General features: G+C 40.8%; 1 protein-coding gene across 3 annotated transcripts in view; it reads right to left on the bottom strand.

The window, feature by feature from the left end:
- Positions 1–4454: 4454 nt before the first annotated feature.
- Positions 4455–16259, bottom strand: part of LOC110538555 (nuclear GTPase SLIP-GC) — a 35704-nt gene continuing 23899 nt past the window's right edge. For 2 of the 3 annotated variants that reach the window (XM_036941716.1, XM_036941718.1), the window contains 5 exons: positions 15050–15128; positions 14699–14783; positions 6883–6925; positions 5744–5816; positions 4455–5619 (listed from right to left, as the gene is read on the bottom strand). In XM_036941716.1, the coding sequence (XP_036797611.1) occupies positions 5300–5619; positions 5744–5816; positions 6883–6925; positions 14699–14783; positions 15050–15128 (600 nt within the window). In that variant the 3' untranslated portion in view covers positions 4455–5299. The remainder of the gene's footprint in view (positions 5620–5743; positions 5817–6882; positions 6926–14698; positions 14784–15049; positions 15129–16259) is intronic. The other variant, XM_036941717.1, reaches the window with a different exon arrangement.

The raw sequence follows: 16259 nt of genomic DNA, 5'->3' as shown, positions 1-16259 counted from the left end.
AAAAGTCAGCAATGACGATCTATATACAACAACAACAACAACACCAGAAATCCTTCACTGCTACATAAGGCTATGTATGGTGACGTAGTGCTGCTTAAGCAGATCAATGAGTCAGTTATTAATATACAAATCCCCCTAGAAAATGACTCTGGGTCAGTATCAAAGTCTCTCCCAGAATGACACGTTAGTTACATGTTCGTTTTGGCTGCACTGGTTCATGAAAAGCCCCAGAATTGCAAGAAGATTTGCCTGGCTAACACGCTCCTACCACAAGCTCTCCTCTCACTGTGTACCACGTGGGCCTGTGTGTCAGTCAGGCTACAAGAAGACTGCTTTGAGACAAGGATGTTATAGTTACTGCACACTGGAGAGTTACATTGGTTTTCATTGTTAATGTTTTCTCTGTAAATCCTCTCATATACACTGGCAGCTATCAGATATCTCAGTCATGTTTATATGTGAAAGGCAGCTACATTTCTGTGTGTGGCATATTCTAATCTAAAGGACATAGGCTTGTCTGTCAGCGACAGCTCCAACATGCAGGTTAACAGACCATCTGAAACCAAAGCATGGTTCTATTGGTACAGTGTAAAATAAACATGAAAATAGTGCTTTCAATAGTAAATGTTCTGTCATTTGGCATTGACGTTTCTCAACAAAACACATTGATGTATTAAAAACAGCACACACCACACACAAACCACTTTGAAATGTTACAGACTTCACACAGAACAGAGATTGAGCAAAGCCTTGAAAAGTTCAGCACCATGAGCCAGAGGGAGAGAGTCCTCTAAGCCCTTAGACAGGCTGCATGGAGGGAGATGGAGCACTGGAGCTCAGTGGAGAGGAGAAACCTGGAGAGAGAGAGAGACCTTTTACACATTACATTCACACAGAAACAGGTAAATGAGCAATAAACAACTTACCCTGCCAAGATGGCTTTACATTTCTGAGACCTACAGAGGAACCATTGTTGTAGTATATTAATTTATTGTGTCAACAGTTAGGTCTGTATTTTATTGATTAATTTGGACATAAAAAAGACAATACGAAGATGAGAATTAAAAGACAAAATAAATGTACAAGTGGAGGAGAGGTAAAAAACAAACCCTAAGGGTTTTGTAAAGCACCTCCCTATTTCAAATAGTAGAAAAAATAGTAACATTTCCCCATGCTTCAACCCAATCACATCTACAGAGGTAATGGTTTGGGTGTGTTAGTGAGAGGTTGCCTACTCCGCATGTGGAGCATGTGGAGTATCAAGTAGGATTCTGTGTATTCACATACAAAAGAAAAGGAATGAGACTTATCGTTCTTGTCTCAGTTGAATTCATTTGAATTGCTTTTAATTAAATTCTACTTTCTGTGGGGTGTGTCTAATTCAAATTTTCATTCATGGGTTGAATTTAATTAAATTCAGGAATTCAGAATCAACCCCAACCCTGGCTCGAACGAACCTACGAGTCTCCTGTATCAATCATCAACCACTGGATGGAGGCAGAACTTTAAAACATAATCCCTCTTTGCATTGTATAACAAACTCTTGATATTGATGTAACTTGTTGTATAGCTTTGTGATTGATGATACTGTTGTTATTTTTAATTGCATTGAGTATGATGGGTCAATCTTGCCAACTTGCCATCTCACATTCTAAGAGGACCACAATGGAAAGAAGCCATTAGGGCTTGTTTTTGTTTTTGTGTGTTTTTATGCTTGATAGTGTTTAGTGACATAATGTTGTCTCTGGCGGGCGCAGCCTCCTACTTTTAATTATCTAATAAAGCCAATCAATTAATCAATCAATCAGATATCTCTAAGCTGATGAAGCAATCTCATAGTGAATTCTCATGGCACCATTTTATTTCATCATAGACATTAAGGAGAAGTTTATCTAAAGTTCCATGTATAATAGTTGTATCTCTTATCAATGTTTATTATGAGTATTTCTGTAAATTGATGTGGCTCTCTGCAAAATCACCGCATGTTTTGGAACTACTGAACATAACACGGCAATGTAAAATTTGATTTTTGGATATAAATATGCACTTTATCGAACAAAACATACATGTATTGTGTAACATGAAGTCTTATGAGTGTCATCTGATGAAGATCATCAACGGTTAGTGATTCATTTGATCTATATTTCTGCTTTTTGTGACTCCTCTCTTTGGCTGGAAAAATGGCTTTGTTTTTCTGTGACTTGGTGGTGATCTAACATAATCGTTTGTGGTGCTTTCACTGTCAAGCCTTTTTGAAATCAAACACTGTGGCTGGATTAAGGAGAAGTTTATCTTTAAAATGATGTAAAATACTTGTATGCTTGAGGAATTTTAATTATGAGATATTTGTTGTTTTGAATTTGGCGCCCTGCTCTTTCACTGGCTGTTGGTGGGGTGGGACGCTACCGTCCCGAATATTCCAGAGAGGTTAATCTCTTTCCCATTTTAACAGCCAGCGAACACTTGACAGATTCCATGCAGTAGTTGTTCTCACGACAGTCGCCGTAGGTCCCTGAAGGAGTAATTGAAGGAGGCTATAGTAACAGCATGGAACTGGACTATGCCGCAAATGTGGGATTTTGAGGTAAGCGTCATGGGCAGTGTCAATAGTAGCAGGGGTTACTTTAGATGCATTGTTGGAATATAATTTTATGAGGATTCATGCCACATGGCTTGGTAGCTGGTAACTGGGAGACCAATGTGAAAACCGGGGACTGTTATTCACATGTCATAAATTAGTGATCTTGCCATAAGGGGAGAGTCTATTTAAACATATATATATATTTATCCTTTATTTTACTAGGCAAGTCAGTTAAGAACAATTTCTTATTTAGAATGACGGCCTAGGAATTGTTGTCCTGTCGTCAGGAAATTAACAATGCATTGCAGTGTGTATATTCTCGTGTGGAAGCGGCACATGAGGAGCAGAAGATAACCGAGGACACGGGCTGAATTCTGGAGATTGAGTGTACATCAAGATACACCAGGCGGCGGTGGTGGGACAGCGTTGGTCTGGTCCACACAGCACCTGCAGCGGGAAAGATCGGCATGTCTCTCCTCAGTGGGTTCATAGTTCTCACGTGAAGTGAGGTCCAGCTGCATAATAGTTGAGCTTGAAGACGCCATGACAGAGGAAGCGGAGCTAAAGAGAGAGAGAGAGTATATTCCATTATAGACATGCAGATGGGTTGGGTATGGGAGCTACTTTAACCTCTGTTGTTGGGTTGGGTTAGTTGCTTTATTGGTTAATGCATCGAATAAAATGATATATGTTGGGGTAATTGTACACTGGACAACATTCTGAAGGCATTGGTGTGAAAGCATATACAGTGCTGAGTTACCTCAAGAGGATGTAGCGTTGATTAGGGCTATGCACTTGCCTATCAGGTGACGTGCCTATCAGGTGGCAATGGAGGAAGAAGGAGATGGGGAACAGAGTGAAAATGACATGGCTTGGGAACACCTCTAGGTGCCTGTGGCTGGAAAAGGGAAGACTGGAATCCAGAAGAAAAGTATCCTGGAGGCATAGAGGCAGGCGAAGAGAGAGAGGGAATTGTCATGTTATCAGACTTTGGGTTTTCATGCATATATAATTATGCATCGCTTACCACATTGTTAATTATTTTATGTTTCGTGTTTCTTGCTGCTTTTCAAGTCTCATGCTATCACTCGCTTAGGAACCAGAAGGAGAAAGTTGAAATGGAAGAAGTCGACAGCTCCAGTGGACACGTTATTATCATCTATGAGAAATGGAAATACGATTGTGTATGGTGTGATCGTAGAACAGAGGCCATAAGTCTCTGAGTTTGTAAACCTCAGTGAATGTTAGTCATGTTTATTTTTTGTATTTTTTTGCGCATGTTTTATTATCATTGTTTGTCCATTAATAAGTAATTTCCAAGTGTATGTAATGTTGAACAGTATTGAGTTAAATGTTCAAAACAGGGGACTGATGGATTCTGGGATCTAACTCCTAAAACTTGAAATAGGGTTAATTATCAGGTATCATATTCAGTAGTATGGTCTAGAGAAGGTCTACACCAGAAGTTAATGGTTATCTGTATGAGGAATGTTTATGGTAGAGGCAATTAAACTTTGAATGTACTGAGTGAAGGAAAGACGATCACATCTTGGCAGGCACTGATATGGGTGGAGAGGAAGGGGGCCGAGTTCAGCTCAGGTCACGTTAAGGGAGAAGGAACAGTTTATTGCCCACACCACTCAATTTCCTGCCTAGCAACAGAGATGTAGTGTTTGGAGAGAAGGAAGAGATTCCACCCCAAATTGTTGTACAATCACCACCTCTATTGGAATGTGTCTTGGTCGGTTCAGCTGTTGGACCCTCTGGGATGAATAAACTTGGTTTAAGCTTTCATAGTGTCCGTTGAGTTCTTACTGTGATAATTAGAACCTATCAGTGAGAGAAATCAGTCTTGAATATATTATTTCTATGGTACTTTTAAAAATGTTTTATTGAGGAAAGATTTAGGCAATATGACATTCAACTCAGAAACATGAAATGTAAAATTAGTTGAAGATATAATGATGATTTAGAGATTACTTTGAACAAACAGAATGAATGATGAAATAAACCAGGCGTCATAATAAAATCAGAAGTTAAGCTACAACAGGGATAAACACAATTCATTGGTATAATCAAGTTCACATCTAAAATAAAATGTTACATACATGACCAATATTTTATCTTGGGTTGCACATTACTTCATGGCACTGTTTCCACTGGTATTGTCCTCTGGTCAAATAAATTGTGACAAACATTTCCACATAACATGATTGTATTATGTACCAAATATTTAAAATAATGCATAAATCAATTAACAAGCATACATACCACTCAACCTGTTTGTCCCTCTGTTGTCCTCAGTTATTATGCATTTACATGTTTTAACTTGCATCAGATAAATAAAAAAATTGTGTTGTCCCTTTCCCCTCACACATACAGTAAGAACACTAAAGATGGGTTTGATAAAAACAAAACACACAAAACATTCTGAGGAAAACAAAGTACCAGGCTATAGCAGATTGCAAGAGCACAGATTTCAGTTTGCCACAAACATAAAGCCACAACAACAAAAGAGGATGATAGAGCTAGTTGGTTATATCCCCCAACACCTATCGGGGCATTAGGAGGATAGTAACTCCGCTGCAGTTCCACAGCCGGTGAGACTGCTTGCTGCCCTTTGTCAAGCACTTGAAGCCCAAGCCAGTTCTGTCATCAGGGGAAATGTTCTGTTGCCTCTGGGAGAGGAATGGGAAAATATATGTACTGTACATCATATCAAAATGCACAAGAAGACACACAAAGTTTTAGGGTAATCACATGGTGAAAATAGTATCTATTGTTCTTACCCAAGTCCTTGACAAGACTAGGTTCATTAGTTTGGAGAGCTGTGTAGAAGGCTGATTTAATTAGTAGCCCTCCTGAGCGTACAACCTGAAACAGCTTCCTCATTTTTTTCACACTGGTCTTTGCTGCATAGATATTCGAATACGTTTCATCTTGGATCATGTCCTCTCCCAGTAGGTCATCTGCTATAGCCATCACCATTGTGACCCTCTTGATTAGTGCACTCATGTGCTTATCCACAAACTCAGCCTCTGGGATTTCAGGTGAAAGAGACACTTAGTACATTGTTCAGAAGAAAGCAAAAACTCGTATAGTAATGGTTGCGTAAAAAAATGTATTTGAACAAACACAGCCTATATCAAGGATGGCTTTTACCTGCAAGAACATCCTTCACACTTCTCATTTGTTTCTTTATCTTCTCATCATTCCTGTTGTTTCGACGTGGAACCTGTTGGTGGGAATCACACAGCCTTCCATCAACAAATTGAGACCTGTGTAGTTCTGTTAGTGAATTCTACAACCATTTAAGAGGTGAAACAGAAACAAGATATATCACTAACATCCTTTTATATACACTCTGGAGAAAATGCCAAAGAATTGTGAAAAGTGCAAAAATAACCATCAACCTCATTTTAATCTCACAGTGTCATTTGATTTGAAACTTTTCTTCAATTAATGTACAGGTAACTGCCAAAATGATGGAAACACAAAGTATATTAAAAGCAGGAGCTTCCACACAGGTGTGGTTCCTGAGTTAATGAAGCAATGAACATCCCATCATGCTTAGGGTCATGTATAAAATGCTGGGCAGGCCATTATTTTGGCCATTATTTTTGGCTACCATAGCTATGTGTAAGGACAGACGCCAGGGACAAGAAGCAGGTACAGGGAGGGAACATTTAATGAATAACGTACATGAAACAGAACAGGAACAGAATACGGAGGGCATCTGGACAGGGGAAACTACAGCAATGCTGATAAAGGGAACACACCAGGAAGCAGACAGAAATAAGGAAGTCAATCAACAAATGAAAGGAGTCTAGGTGAGTCCAATGATGCGCTGCTGCGCGTGATGGTGACTGGTGATGAAGCGCAGGTGCGCGTAACGATGGTGACAGGTGTGCGTAATGAAGGCAGTCTGGCACCCTCGAACGCCAGAGAGGGAGAGTGGGAGCAGGCGTGACAGCTAGGATGACGATGCACCCATACATAGCGCACTAGTGGTCACTGAATGGTTTGATGAGCATGAAAACGATGTAAACCTAATGCCACGGCCGTTTCAGTCACCAGATCTCAACACAATTGAACACTTATGGGAAATTCTGGAGCAGCGCCTGAGTCACCGTTTTCTACCACCATCAACAAATTGGAATTACTTGTGTGAAAATGGTGTCGGATTCCACCAATAGAATTCCAGACACTTGTAGAATCTATGCCAAGCTGTTCTGGCTCGTGGTCGCCCAACGCCCTACTAAGACACTTTATGTTGGTGTTAACGTTATTCTGGCAGTTACCTGCTCAGATGTCGTTTCCTTCCCCGAGCTGTGTTCTGGAACACTACAATGATAAAAAAAAAAAGTTATATAAGTCATTTCACTCAGAATAAATACAAAATATAAGACCAGCACAAACAATAGCATTTGTTGATATGTGTCTGTAAGCTAATTGTGAAGGCAAATCATTCAGACTCTTTATAGAGGACATAGAGGACAACCCAGACAAACAAAAAAAGACATAATCAGAATGGTATAAATGCCACTGTCTAGTCACTTCACATCATCACTGAAAAACCAAAACATTATAGTTTACTTGGACCTTTGACAGCTTAGGGCAAAATGCAGTCTGTATTTCGGAAGATCCGTGTTATAGCGCGATTTAAAAGTAAAGACAATTTCACAAAACTAGCTTTAAAACTGCAACATTTTCTTTCATCCTCATGGCAAACTTTGTAGAATAGCAGGGAATTAGTTCAGGGATTCTTCAAAGTCGGGACAATACGTTTTGGTGGGGCCTCCCGAGTGGCGTCACTACAGACTCAGGTTCAATCCCGGGCTGTATCACAACCGTCCGTGATCGGGAGTCCAATAGGGCAGCGCACAATTGGCCCATCGTAGTCCGGGTTTGGCTGGGGGACTTTACTTGGCTCATCTCACTCTTGTGGTGGACCGGGCGCCTGCAGGCTGACCTCGGTCGTCAGTTGAACAGTGTTTCCTCCGACACATTGGTGTAGCTGGCTTCAAATCAAATCAAAAATCAAATTTTATTTGTCACATACACATGGTTAGCAGATGTTAATGCGAGTGTAGCGAAATGCTTGTGCTTCTAGTTCCGACAATGCAGTAATAACAAGTAATCTAACTAACAATTCCAAAACTACTGTCTTGTACACAGTGTAAGGGGATAAAGAATATGTACATATGGATATATGAATGAGTGATGGTACAGAGCAGCATAGGCAAGATACAGTAGATGGTATCGGGTACAGTATGTACAAATGAGATGAGTATGTAAACAAAGTGGCATAGTATAGTATAAAGTGGCTAGTGATACATGTATTACATAAGGATACCGTCGATGATATAGAGTACAGTATATACGTATGCATATGAGATGAATAATGTAGGGTAAGTAACATTTATATAAGGTAGCATTGTTTAAAGTGGCTAGTGATATATTTACATCATTTCCCATCAATTCCCATTATTAAAGTGGCTGGAGTTGAGTCAGTGTCAGTGTGTTGGCAGCAGCCACTCAGTGTTAGTGGTGGCTGTTTAACAGTCTGATGGCCTTGAGATAGAAGCTGTTTTTCAGTCTCTCGGTCCCAGCTTTGATGCACCTGTACTGACCTCGCCTTCTGGATGATAGCGGGGTGAACAGGCAGTGGCTCGGGTGGTTGATGTCCTTGATGATCTTTATGGCCTTCCTGTGACATCGGGTGGTGTAGGTGTCCTGGAGGGCAGGTAGTTTGCCCCCGGTGATGCGTTGTGCAGACCTCACTACCCTCTGGAGAGCCTTACGGTTGAGGGCGGTGCAGTTGCCATACCAGGCGGTGATACAGCCCGCCAGGATGCTCTCGATTGTGCATCTGTAGAAGTTTGTGAGTGCTTTTGGTGACAAGCCGAATTTCTTCAGCCTCCTGAGGTTGAAGAGGCGCTGCTGCGCCTTCTTCACGATGCTGTCTGTGTGAGTGGACCAATTCAGTTTGTCTGTGATGTGTATGCCGAGGAACTTAAAACTTGCTACCCTCTCCACTACTGTTCCATCGATGTGGATAGGGGGGTGTTCCCTCTGCTGTTTCCTGAAGTCCACAATCATCTCCTTAGTTTTGTTGACGTTGAGTGTGAGGTTGTTTTCCTGACACCACACTCCGAGGGCCCTCACCTCCTCCCTGTAGGCCGTCTCATCGTTGTTGGTAATCAAGCCTACCACTGTTGTGTCGTCCGCAAACTTGATGATTGAGTTGGAGGCGTGCGTGGCCACGCAGTTGTGGGTGAACAGGGAGTACAGGAGAGGGCTCAGAACGCAACCTTGTGGGGCCCCAGTGTTGAGGATCAGCGGGGAGGAGATGTTGTTGCCTACCCTCACCACCTGGGGGCGGCCCGTCAGGAAGTCCAGTACCCAGTTGCACAGGGCGGGGTCGAGACCCAGGGTCTCGAGCTTGATGACGAGCTTGGAGGGTACTATGGTGTTGAATGCCGAGCTGTAGTCGATGAACAGCATTCTCACATAGGTATTCCTCTTGTCCAGATGGGTTAGGGCAGTGTGCAGTGTGGTTGAGATTGCATCGTCTGTGGACCTATTTGGGCGGTAAGCAAATTGGAGTGGGTCTAGGGTGTCAGGTAGGGTGGAGGTGATATGGTCCTTGACTAGTCTCTCAAAGCACTTCATGATGACGGATGTGAGTGCTACGGGGCGGTAGTCATTTAGCTCAGTTACCTTAGCTTTCTTGGGAACAGGAACAATGGTGGCCCTCTTGAAGCATGTGGGAACAGCAGACTGGTATAGGGATTGATTGAATATGTCCGTAAACACACCGGCCAGCTGGTCTGCGCATGCTCTGAGGGCGCGGCTGGGGATGCCATCTGGGCCTGCAGCCTTGCGAGGGTTAACACGTTTAAATGTCTTACTCACCTCGGCTGCAGTGAAGGAGAGACCGCATGTTTTCGTTGCAGGCCGTGTCAGTGGCACTGTATTGTCCTCAAAGCGGGCAAAAAAGTTATTTAGTCTGCCTGGGAGCAAGACATCCTGGTCCGTGACTGGGCTGGGTTTCTTCCTGTAGTCCGTGATTAACTGTAGACCCTGCCACATGCCTCTTGTGTCTGAGCCGTTGAATTGAGATTCTACTTTGTCTCTGTACTGGCGCTTAGCTTGTTTGATAGCCTTGCGGAGGGAATAGCTGCACTGTTTGTATTCGGTCATGTTACCAGACACCTTGCCCTGATTAAAAGCAGTGGTTCGCGCTTTCAGTTTCACACGAATGCTGCCATCAATCCACGGTTTCTGGTTAGGGAATGTTTTAATCGTTGCTATGGGAACGACATCTTCAACGCACGTTCTAATGAACTCGCACACCGAATCAGCGTATTCGTCAATGTTGTTATCTGACGCAATACGAAACATCTCCCAGTCCACGTGATGGAAGCAGTCTTGGAGTGTGGAGTCAGCTTGGTCGGACCAGCGTTGGACAGACCTCAGCGTGGGAGCCTCTTGTTTTAGTTTCTGCTTCCAGGTAAAGTGGACGGGTGTTAAGAAGCACGGTTTCGCGGGTCATGTTTTAGAGGACGCATGACTCGACCTTCGCCTTCTGAGCATTTGGGGAGTTGCAGCGATGAGACAAGATCAAAATTGGGGGTTACAAATTACAATAAAAAATAATTTTAAAAAATCTCGTTTTGGGCCATTTTATAAAGACAATATTTGTTTTGGGAATTTTTTTAATACTTTAAATATGATTCATTTCTGTATCATCTCAATGCCTGCAAATTCCCTTTACCAGAGCAAAGTATTCCCATTTCAAACTCTCCAAAAAAAGTTTTTTTATTTAAAAAAAAAACTGTCAATAATGGACATTAGCTCAAAATGATTGTCATTTTGTGCAATAGCACTCTATGACTAAATAATATTTATCTCAAAACTTTGAATCCTAAATGATGTGTCCGTCAAATTTGTCTAAAATCCTAAATTAATCTGGAATGAGCAGGGTAAACTATACAATAAGGACCCCTTATTCATGTCCTCATTTCATGTAGTACAACAATACCATTCATGGTCTGTAAAGTTCTCTACTTTTGATAGATTTAAACAAACAATATTGGAATCACCACGGTCAAATCCATAAACTGTCAACTCCATATTCCTGATAAATTCATATTCTATTTTAATCTTGGTTTGAAAATTTTACATTTACTACGATTTTATAGTCATAAAGCAACATAGGAAAAACAACCTGTAAATTGTTGCTATGTTTACCACATGAATGAAAAAGAAAAAAGCAATTTTTTCCAAATCCGTGAAACATCATCTCCATCAGATTTGTGCCTAACGTTAACACCGTCAGAGTGCTGAAAGATCTGATAGAATGGTACATTTCAAACGAATCCTTTTCCATATTTCACAATTGTTTGTATTGAACTTTTATTTTTAGAGGAAAAAAATATGTTTTGGGTACATGTTGTGAACTCTGTCAGTGATTGCTAACCCCCTTCAGATCAGACTTTTTGTAGATTTTGAAAACATATTGTAATCACTGTTCAGCAACATTTAAGCTATTTAAGTATTTGCTGTTCTAAACCTAAGGGTTAATGTTTGCTTTATAAATGCTGTTTTATGTTCTCAATCTAGAAAAACAAATTAGCCCTGGAGCTACAAAACCAAACAAAAAGAAGTTTGGAGATTTGTATTACATATTTTAATAATTTAATGTTGGAATTTAAACAATCAACAGCCTTTAAACACTTGTTGGATGATAATTGGGGCGGCAGGGTAGCCTAGTGGTTACAGTGTTGGACTAGTAACCGAAAGGTTGCAAGTTCAAACCCCCGAGCTGAAGAGGTACAAATCTGTCGTTCTGCCCCTGAACAGGCAGTTAACCCACTGTTCCTAGGCTGTCATTGAAAATAAGAATTTGTTCTTAACTAACTTGCCTGGTTAAATAAAGGTAAAAATGAAATGCCATTTATGGTGTCTAACATGGAGGCCGCACAGCCCTCCATGTGCTCGCCAGAGGTAGCCCGACTGCCATTAGGTACCGAGATGAGATCCTCAGACCCCTTGTGAGACCATATGCTGGTGCGGTTGGCCCTAATACAAGACAACGCTAGACCTCATGTCTAGAGTGTGTCAGCAGTTCTTGCAAGAGGAAGGCATTGATGCTATGGACTGGTCCGCCCGTTCAACAGACCTGTATCCAATTGAGCACATCTTGGACATCATCCATCTACCAACGCCACGTTGCACCACAGACTGTCCAGGAGTTGGCGGATGCTTTAGTCCAGGTCTGGGAGGAGATCCCTCAGGAGACCATCCGCCACCTCATCAGGAGCATGCCCAGGCGTTGTAGGGAGGTCATACAGGCACGTGGAGGCCACACACACTACTGAGCCTCATTTTGACTTGTTTTAAGGATATTACATCAAAGTTGGATCAGCCTGTAGTTTGGTTTTCCACTTTAATTTTGAGTGTGACTCCAAATCAAGACCTCCATGGGTTGAAAAATTTGATTTCCATTGATCATTTTTGTGTGATTTTGTTGTCAGCACATTCAACTATGTAAAGAAAAAAGTATTTAATAAGAATATTTCATTCATTCAGATCTTTGAACTAGTGAACTTGTTTCACAAGTGAGATGTGTTATTTTAGTGTTCCCTTTATTTTTTTGAGCAGTGTATTTTGTACATTCTTAAAAAGAAAGAACGCACTGGTGAGCTCATGAACACCAAAAGTCCCGGAAGACCACGGAAAACAACTATGGTGGATGAAGAAAAACCCCTTCACAACAATTGGCCAGTTCAAGAACACCCTCCAGAAGGTAGGCGTATCTGTGTCAAAGTCAACATTCAAGACAATTTACCTTAGTAAATACAGACGGGTTATCACAAGATGTAAACCTTTGGTAAACCTCAAAAACAGGAAGACCAGATTAGAGTTTGCCAAACATCTAAAAATGCCTGTACAGTTATGGAACAACATCCTATGGACAGAAGAGACAAAGATCAACTTGTATCAGAATGATGGGAAGAGAAAAGCATGGAGAAGGGAAGGAACTGCTCATAATCCGAAGCATACCACCTCATCTGTGAAGCATGGTGGAGGTAGTGTTATGGCGTGGGCATGTATTGCTACCAATGGAACTGGTTCCCTTGTATTTATTGATGATCTGACTGCTGACAAAAGCAGCAGGATGAATTCTGAAGGGTTTAGGTCTATATTATCTGCTCAGAATTAGTCAAATGCTTAAACTCATTGGAGGGCGCTTCACAATGCAGATGGACAATGGCCCGAAGCATACTGCGAAAGCAACCCAATACTTTTTAAGGCAAAGTAATGCAGTGTTCTGCAATGGCCAAGTCAATCACCTGACCGGAATCCAATTGAGCATACATTTCACTTGCTGAAGACAAAATGTCCCAATAACAAGCAGGAACTGAAGATAGCTGCAGTAAAGGCCTGGCAGAGCATCACCAGGAAAGAAACCCAGCATCTGGTGATGTCTATGGGTTCCAGACTTCAGGCAGTCATTGACTGCAAAGGATTTGCAACCAAGTATTAATACTCACAATTGAATTTATGATTATGTTAGTTTGTCCAATTACTTTTGAGCTCCTAAAATTGTGGTGACCACATATAAAAAGTGCTGTAATTCCTACACCGTTCACCCGATTTGGATGTAAATACCCTCAAAGCTGAAAGTCTGCACTTTCAGCTCATCTTGATTGTTTCTTTTCAAATTCATTGTGGTGGCAAAAAAAAATTCTTTTTATCTTTCTTATCTCTCAGATATAGGACAGACACTTCAAAACAAACTATCTGAATGATTTGATGCCATTCCTTTCTCTCCGTTTCAGCCATCATCATGAGCCGTCCTCCCAGCAGCCTCCACTGGTATGAATATGTTATTACATGTAAGTCCAAATTCAAGGTTTCATACTTACAGGGATCCTAACATTCCAAATCAATTAGCTAAATGATCCTTGGTATGACCTTCTTAAAACTATTCCATATGTTAGCTTAGTAAAAACCCAGCCCCGGACCCTTAGATCTTAGGGGTTTTTAACTTCTTTGGGATAGAGGGCGGTATTTTGACGTCCAGATGAAAAGCGTGCCCAAAGTAAACTGCCTGCTACTCAGGCCCAGAAGCTAGGATATGCATATAATTGGTAGATTTTGATAGAAAACACTGTAAGGTTTCTAAAACTGTTAAAATAATGTCTGAGTATAACAGAACTGAAATGGCAGGCAAAACCCCGAGGACAAACCCCCCCCAAAAAATGTTTGTCCTACCACTGATTTCAATGGCTGGCACTTTTATAATAGGGCGAAATCGTGCCCGATTGAGTACCTAGGGCTTCCACTAGATGTCAACAGTCTTTAGAAAGAGTTTCAGGCTTTTTTTTGAAAAATTAGGGAGAAGAAGTTGTTTTTCTAAGGGCTCCCATTTTGGCTGTAGTGTTTCCATGCGCATGGCCGAGATAAACAAAAATAACGCGCTATCTCCAGTAAAGACAATAACGATTCTCCATCTTAAATGTAATTGTTTATTTGGGTATTAGGGTACCTAAGGCTTGATTATAAACGTTGATTGATTTGTTTGGATAAGTTTATTGGTAACGTTTGGGATTCATTTTGCATACATTTTGACCGATGGAAACCGAGTTGATTATTTACTTTTTTTTTATGGAAATAAAAAATTAATTTACAGAAGGACCATTTGTAATGTAACTGAGACCATTTGGAGTGCCAACAGAAGAAGCTCTTCAAAGGTAAGGCATGAATTATATCTTTATTTCTGACTTTTGTGTCGCCACCTGCCTGATTGATTGCTATGAATTTGTGTGCTGGGCGCTGTCCTCAGATAATCGGATGGTTTCCTTTCGCCATAAAGCCTTTTTTAAATCTGACACCGCGGCTGGATTAACAAGAAGTTAAGCTTTATTTTGACATATTGCATGTGTATTTTCAAGATTGTTAAATATTTACAATTCTGTAGTTTGAATTTGGCTCCCTGCACTTTCACTGGATGTTTTAAGAGAAGTTTTAAAGCGCGGCTCATCAGTGCTACGGATTGAACCTACTTTCAAATGTATGGTTTTATGTGGAGCAGTGAGTCTTTACCATTTCTCATCTTCAACATCTGTGATAGGTTTACCCGTCATTTTTTCATGGGCGCTCTTCACTATCTCATAGTGCTCAGATATATCTGTAACAAAGAAAATACATTACTTTTGGGGGATTTGTGTTGTTTTAGTTTTTCTAACCTTACCCTAACACTTACTTTAACCACTCAGTAACATGATTCCCCTTCCTTTACTACTACTGGTATGGCATTGACATTTGGCATTGTAATTTACATTTGCAGCTGGAAATTGTACATGTATAACGTGGAATATTGCAGTATATATGTATTTGAACCATACAGACAGCATCCAATCCAAAATGTGATGGAAACAAGTGTATTTGATTTACCTGGGAGAGGTAGCTCATTGTGGAGTGACTGCTTCATAGCTTCCTTTAGTTTAGACCTTACTTCCTGCACAATGTATTCCTAATGGAAGTAAAAAGGAGATGTAATGAACATTTTCAGTTTTTTTAAAGAAGATCAGAATTCCAAGGACCTTTTTTATTTTATAATTAGGACAGTACTGGGGTCCTGCCACAAACATCTTATCCTTATGACATTGTGTGTACATTTTCATTAAACATGTAATTTAACCACTGATCACATACACCTACACACTTGCTAAACCAAACCATGTAACAAATTCCATTAGTAGTGTATTTTCATTCAAATAATTGTGTTTTCTCTGAGACAATCCCTATTTTGGCAATGTTCTACGTCATGTTTGTCTGACATCTAGGAAGATTTTAAGGGAGGGTTCACCCAAATGACAAAATGACATACTCCTTACCTTGTAAGCAGTCTATGGACAAGGTATGACAGCAATCCATGCATTTGTTTAAATTACCACTCGCCACTGTTTCAATGCTAAAGTATTTTGCATTCGTGGCACGATGTTAGTCAATGGTACCAATATTAGCGTTTTCTGTCTTCCTGTCCAAATCATCCTAAAGTATCTAAAAATTGATTGTGTAACTTAATGAAGTTACTTATAGATGATTCAGACTTCAAGTGTGCAAATTTACATTTGTCCCTCAGTTTTAAAGGGAAACTGGATGCAAAAACTATAGAAAACGGCCTATGTGAAACATTTATTACAGTGCCAAAATTGATTAAAAAGTGTACGTAGGATATAAAGTCGGTACATTCCAATACAGAGTTTTGTGAGATTTGTGTAACTGAGGTCATCACAATTTTCACGACTTCTGCCGATGTCGGCTCCTCTCCTTGTCCGGGCGGCGATCGACATCACCTGCTTTCTAGCTATTGCCGCTCCATTTTTCATATGTCCATTTGTCTTGTCTTGTTCCATACACACCTGGTTTTCATTTCCCCAATCAATCTACTTAAAATAAGTGTGCCTGTTTACATTACTCTGCTCTCATGCACCTGACTTCGCTTCTAGTACACCCCTTGACAGAATTACACAACTCTATGGAGTCAGCAGGAGCATGTACCCCGGTTAAAGGAGTCGAGGAGCGCATCCAGGAACATTCGGCCATGTTACAACATCTTGGTGCCATGATGGATCGCGTTGTCCAGACCATGGACCGCTGG

Source organism: Oncorhynchus mykiss, chromosome 13, assembly GCF_013265735.2.
Source record: "Oncorhynchus mykiss isolate Arlee chromosome 13, USDA_OmykA_1.1, whole genome shotgun sequence".
NCBI classification, from domain to species: domain Eukaryota; kingdom Metazoa; phylum Chordata; class Actinopteri; order Salmoniformes; family Salmonidae; genus Oncorhynchus; species Oncorhynchus mykiss.
Note: the sequence above shows the minus strand (reverse complement) of the source record. Positions and strands in the feature narration are given on the sequence as shown.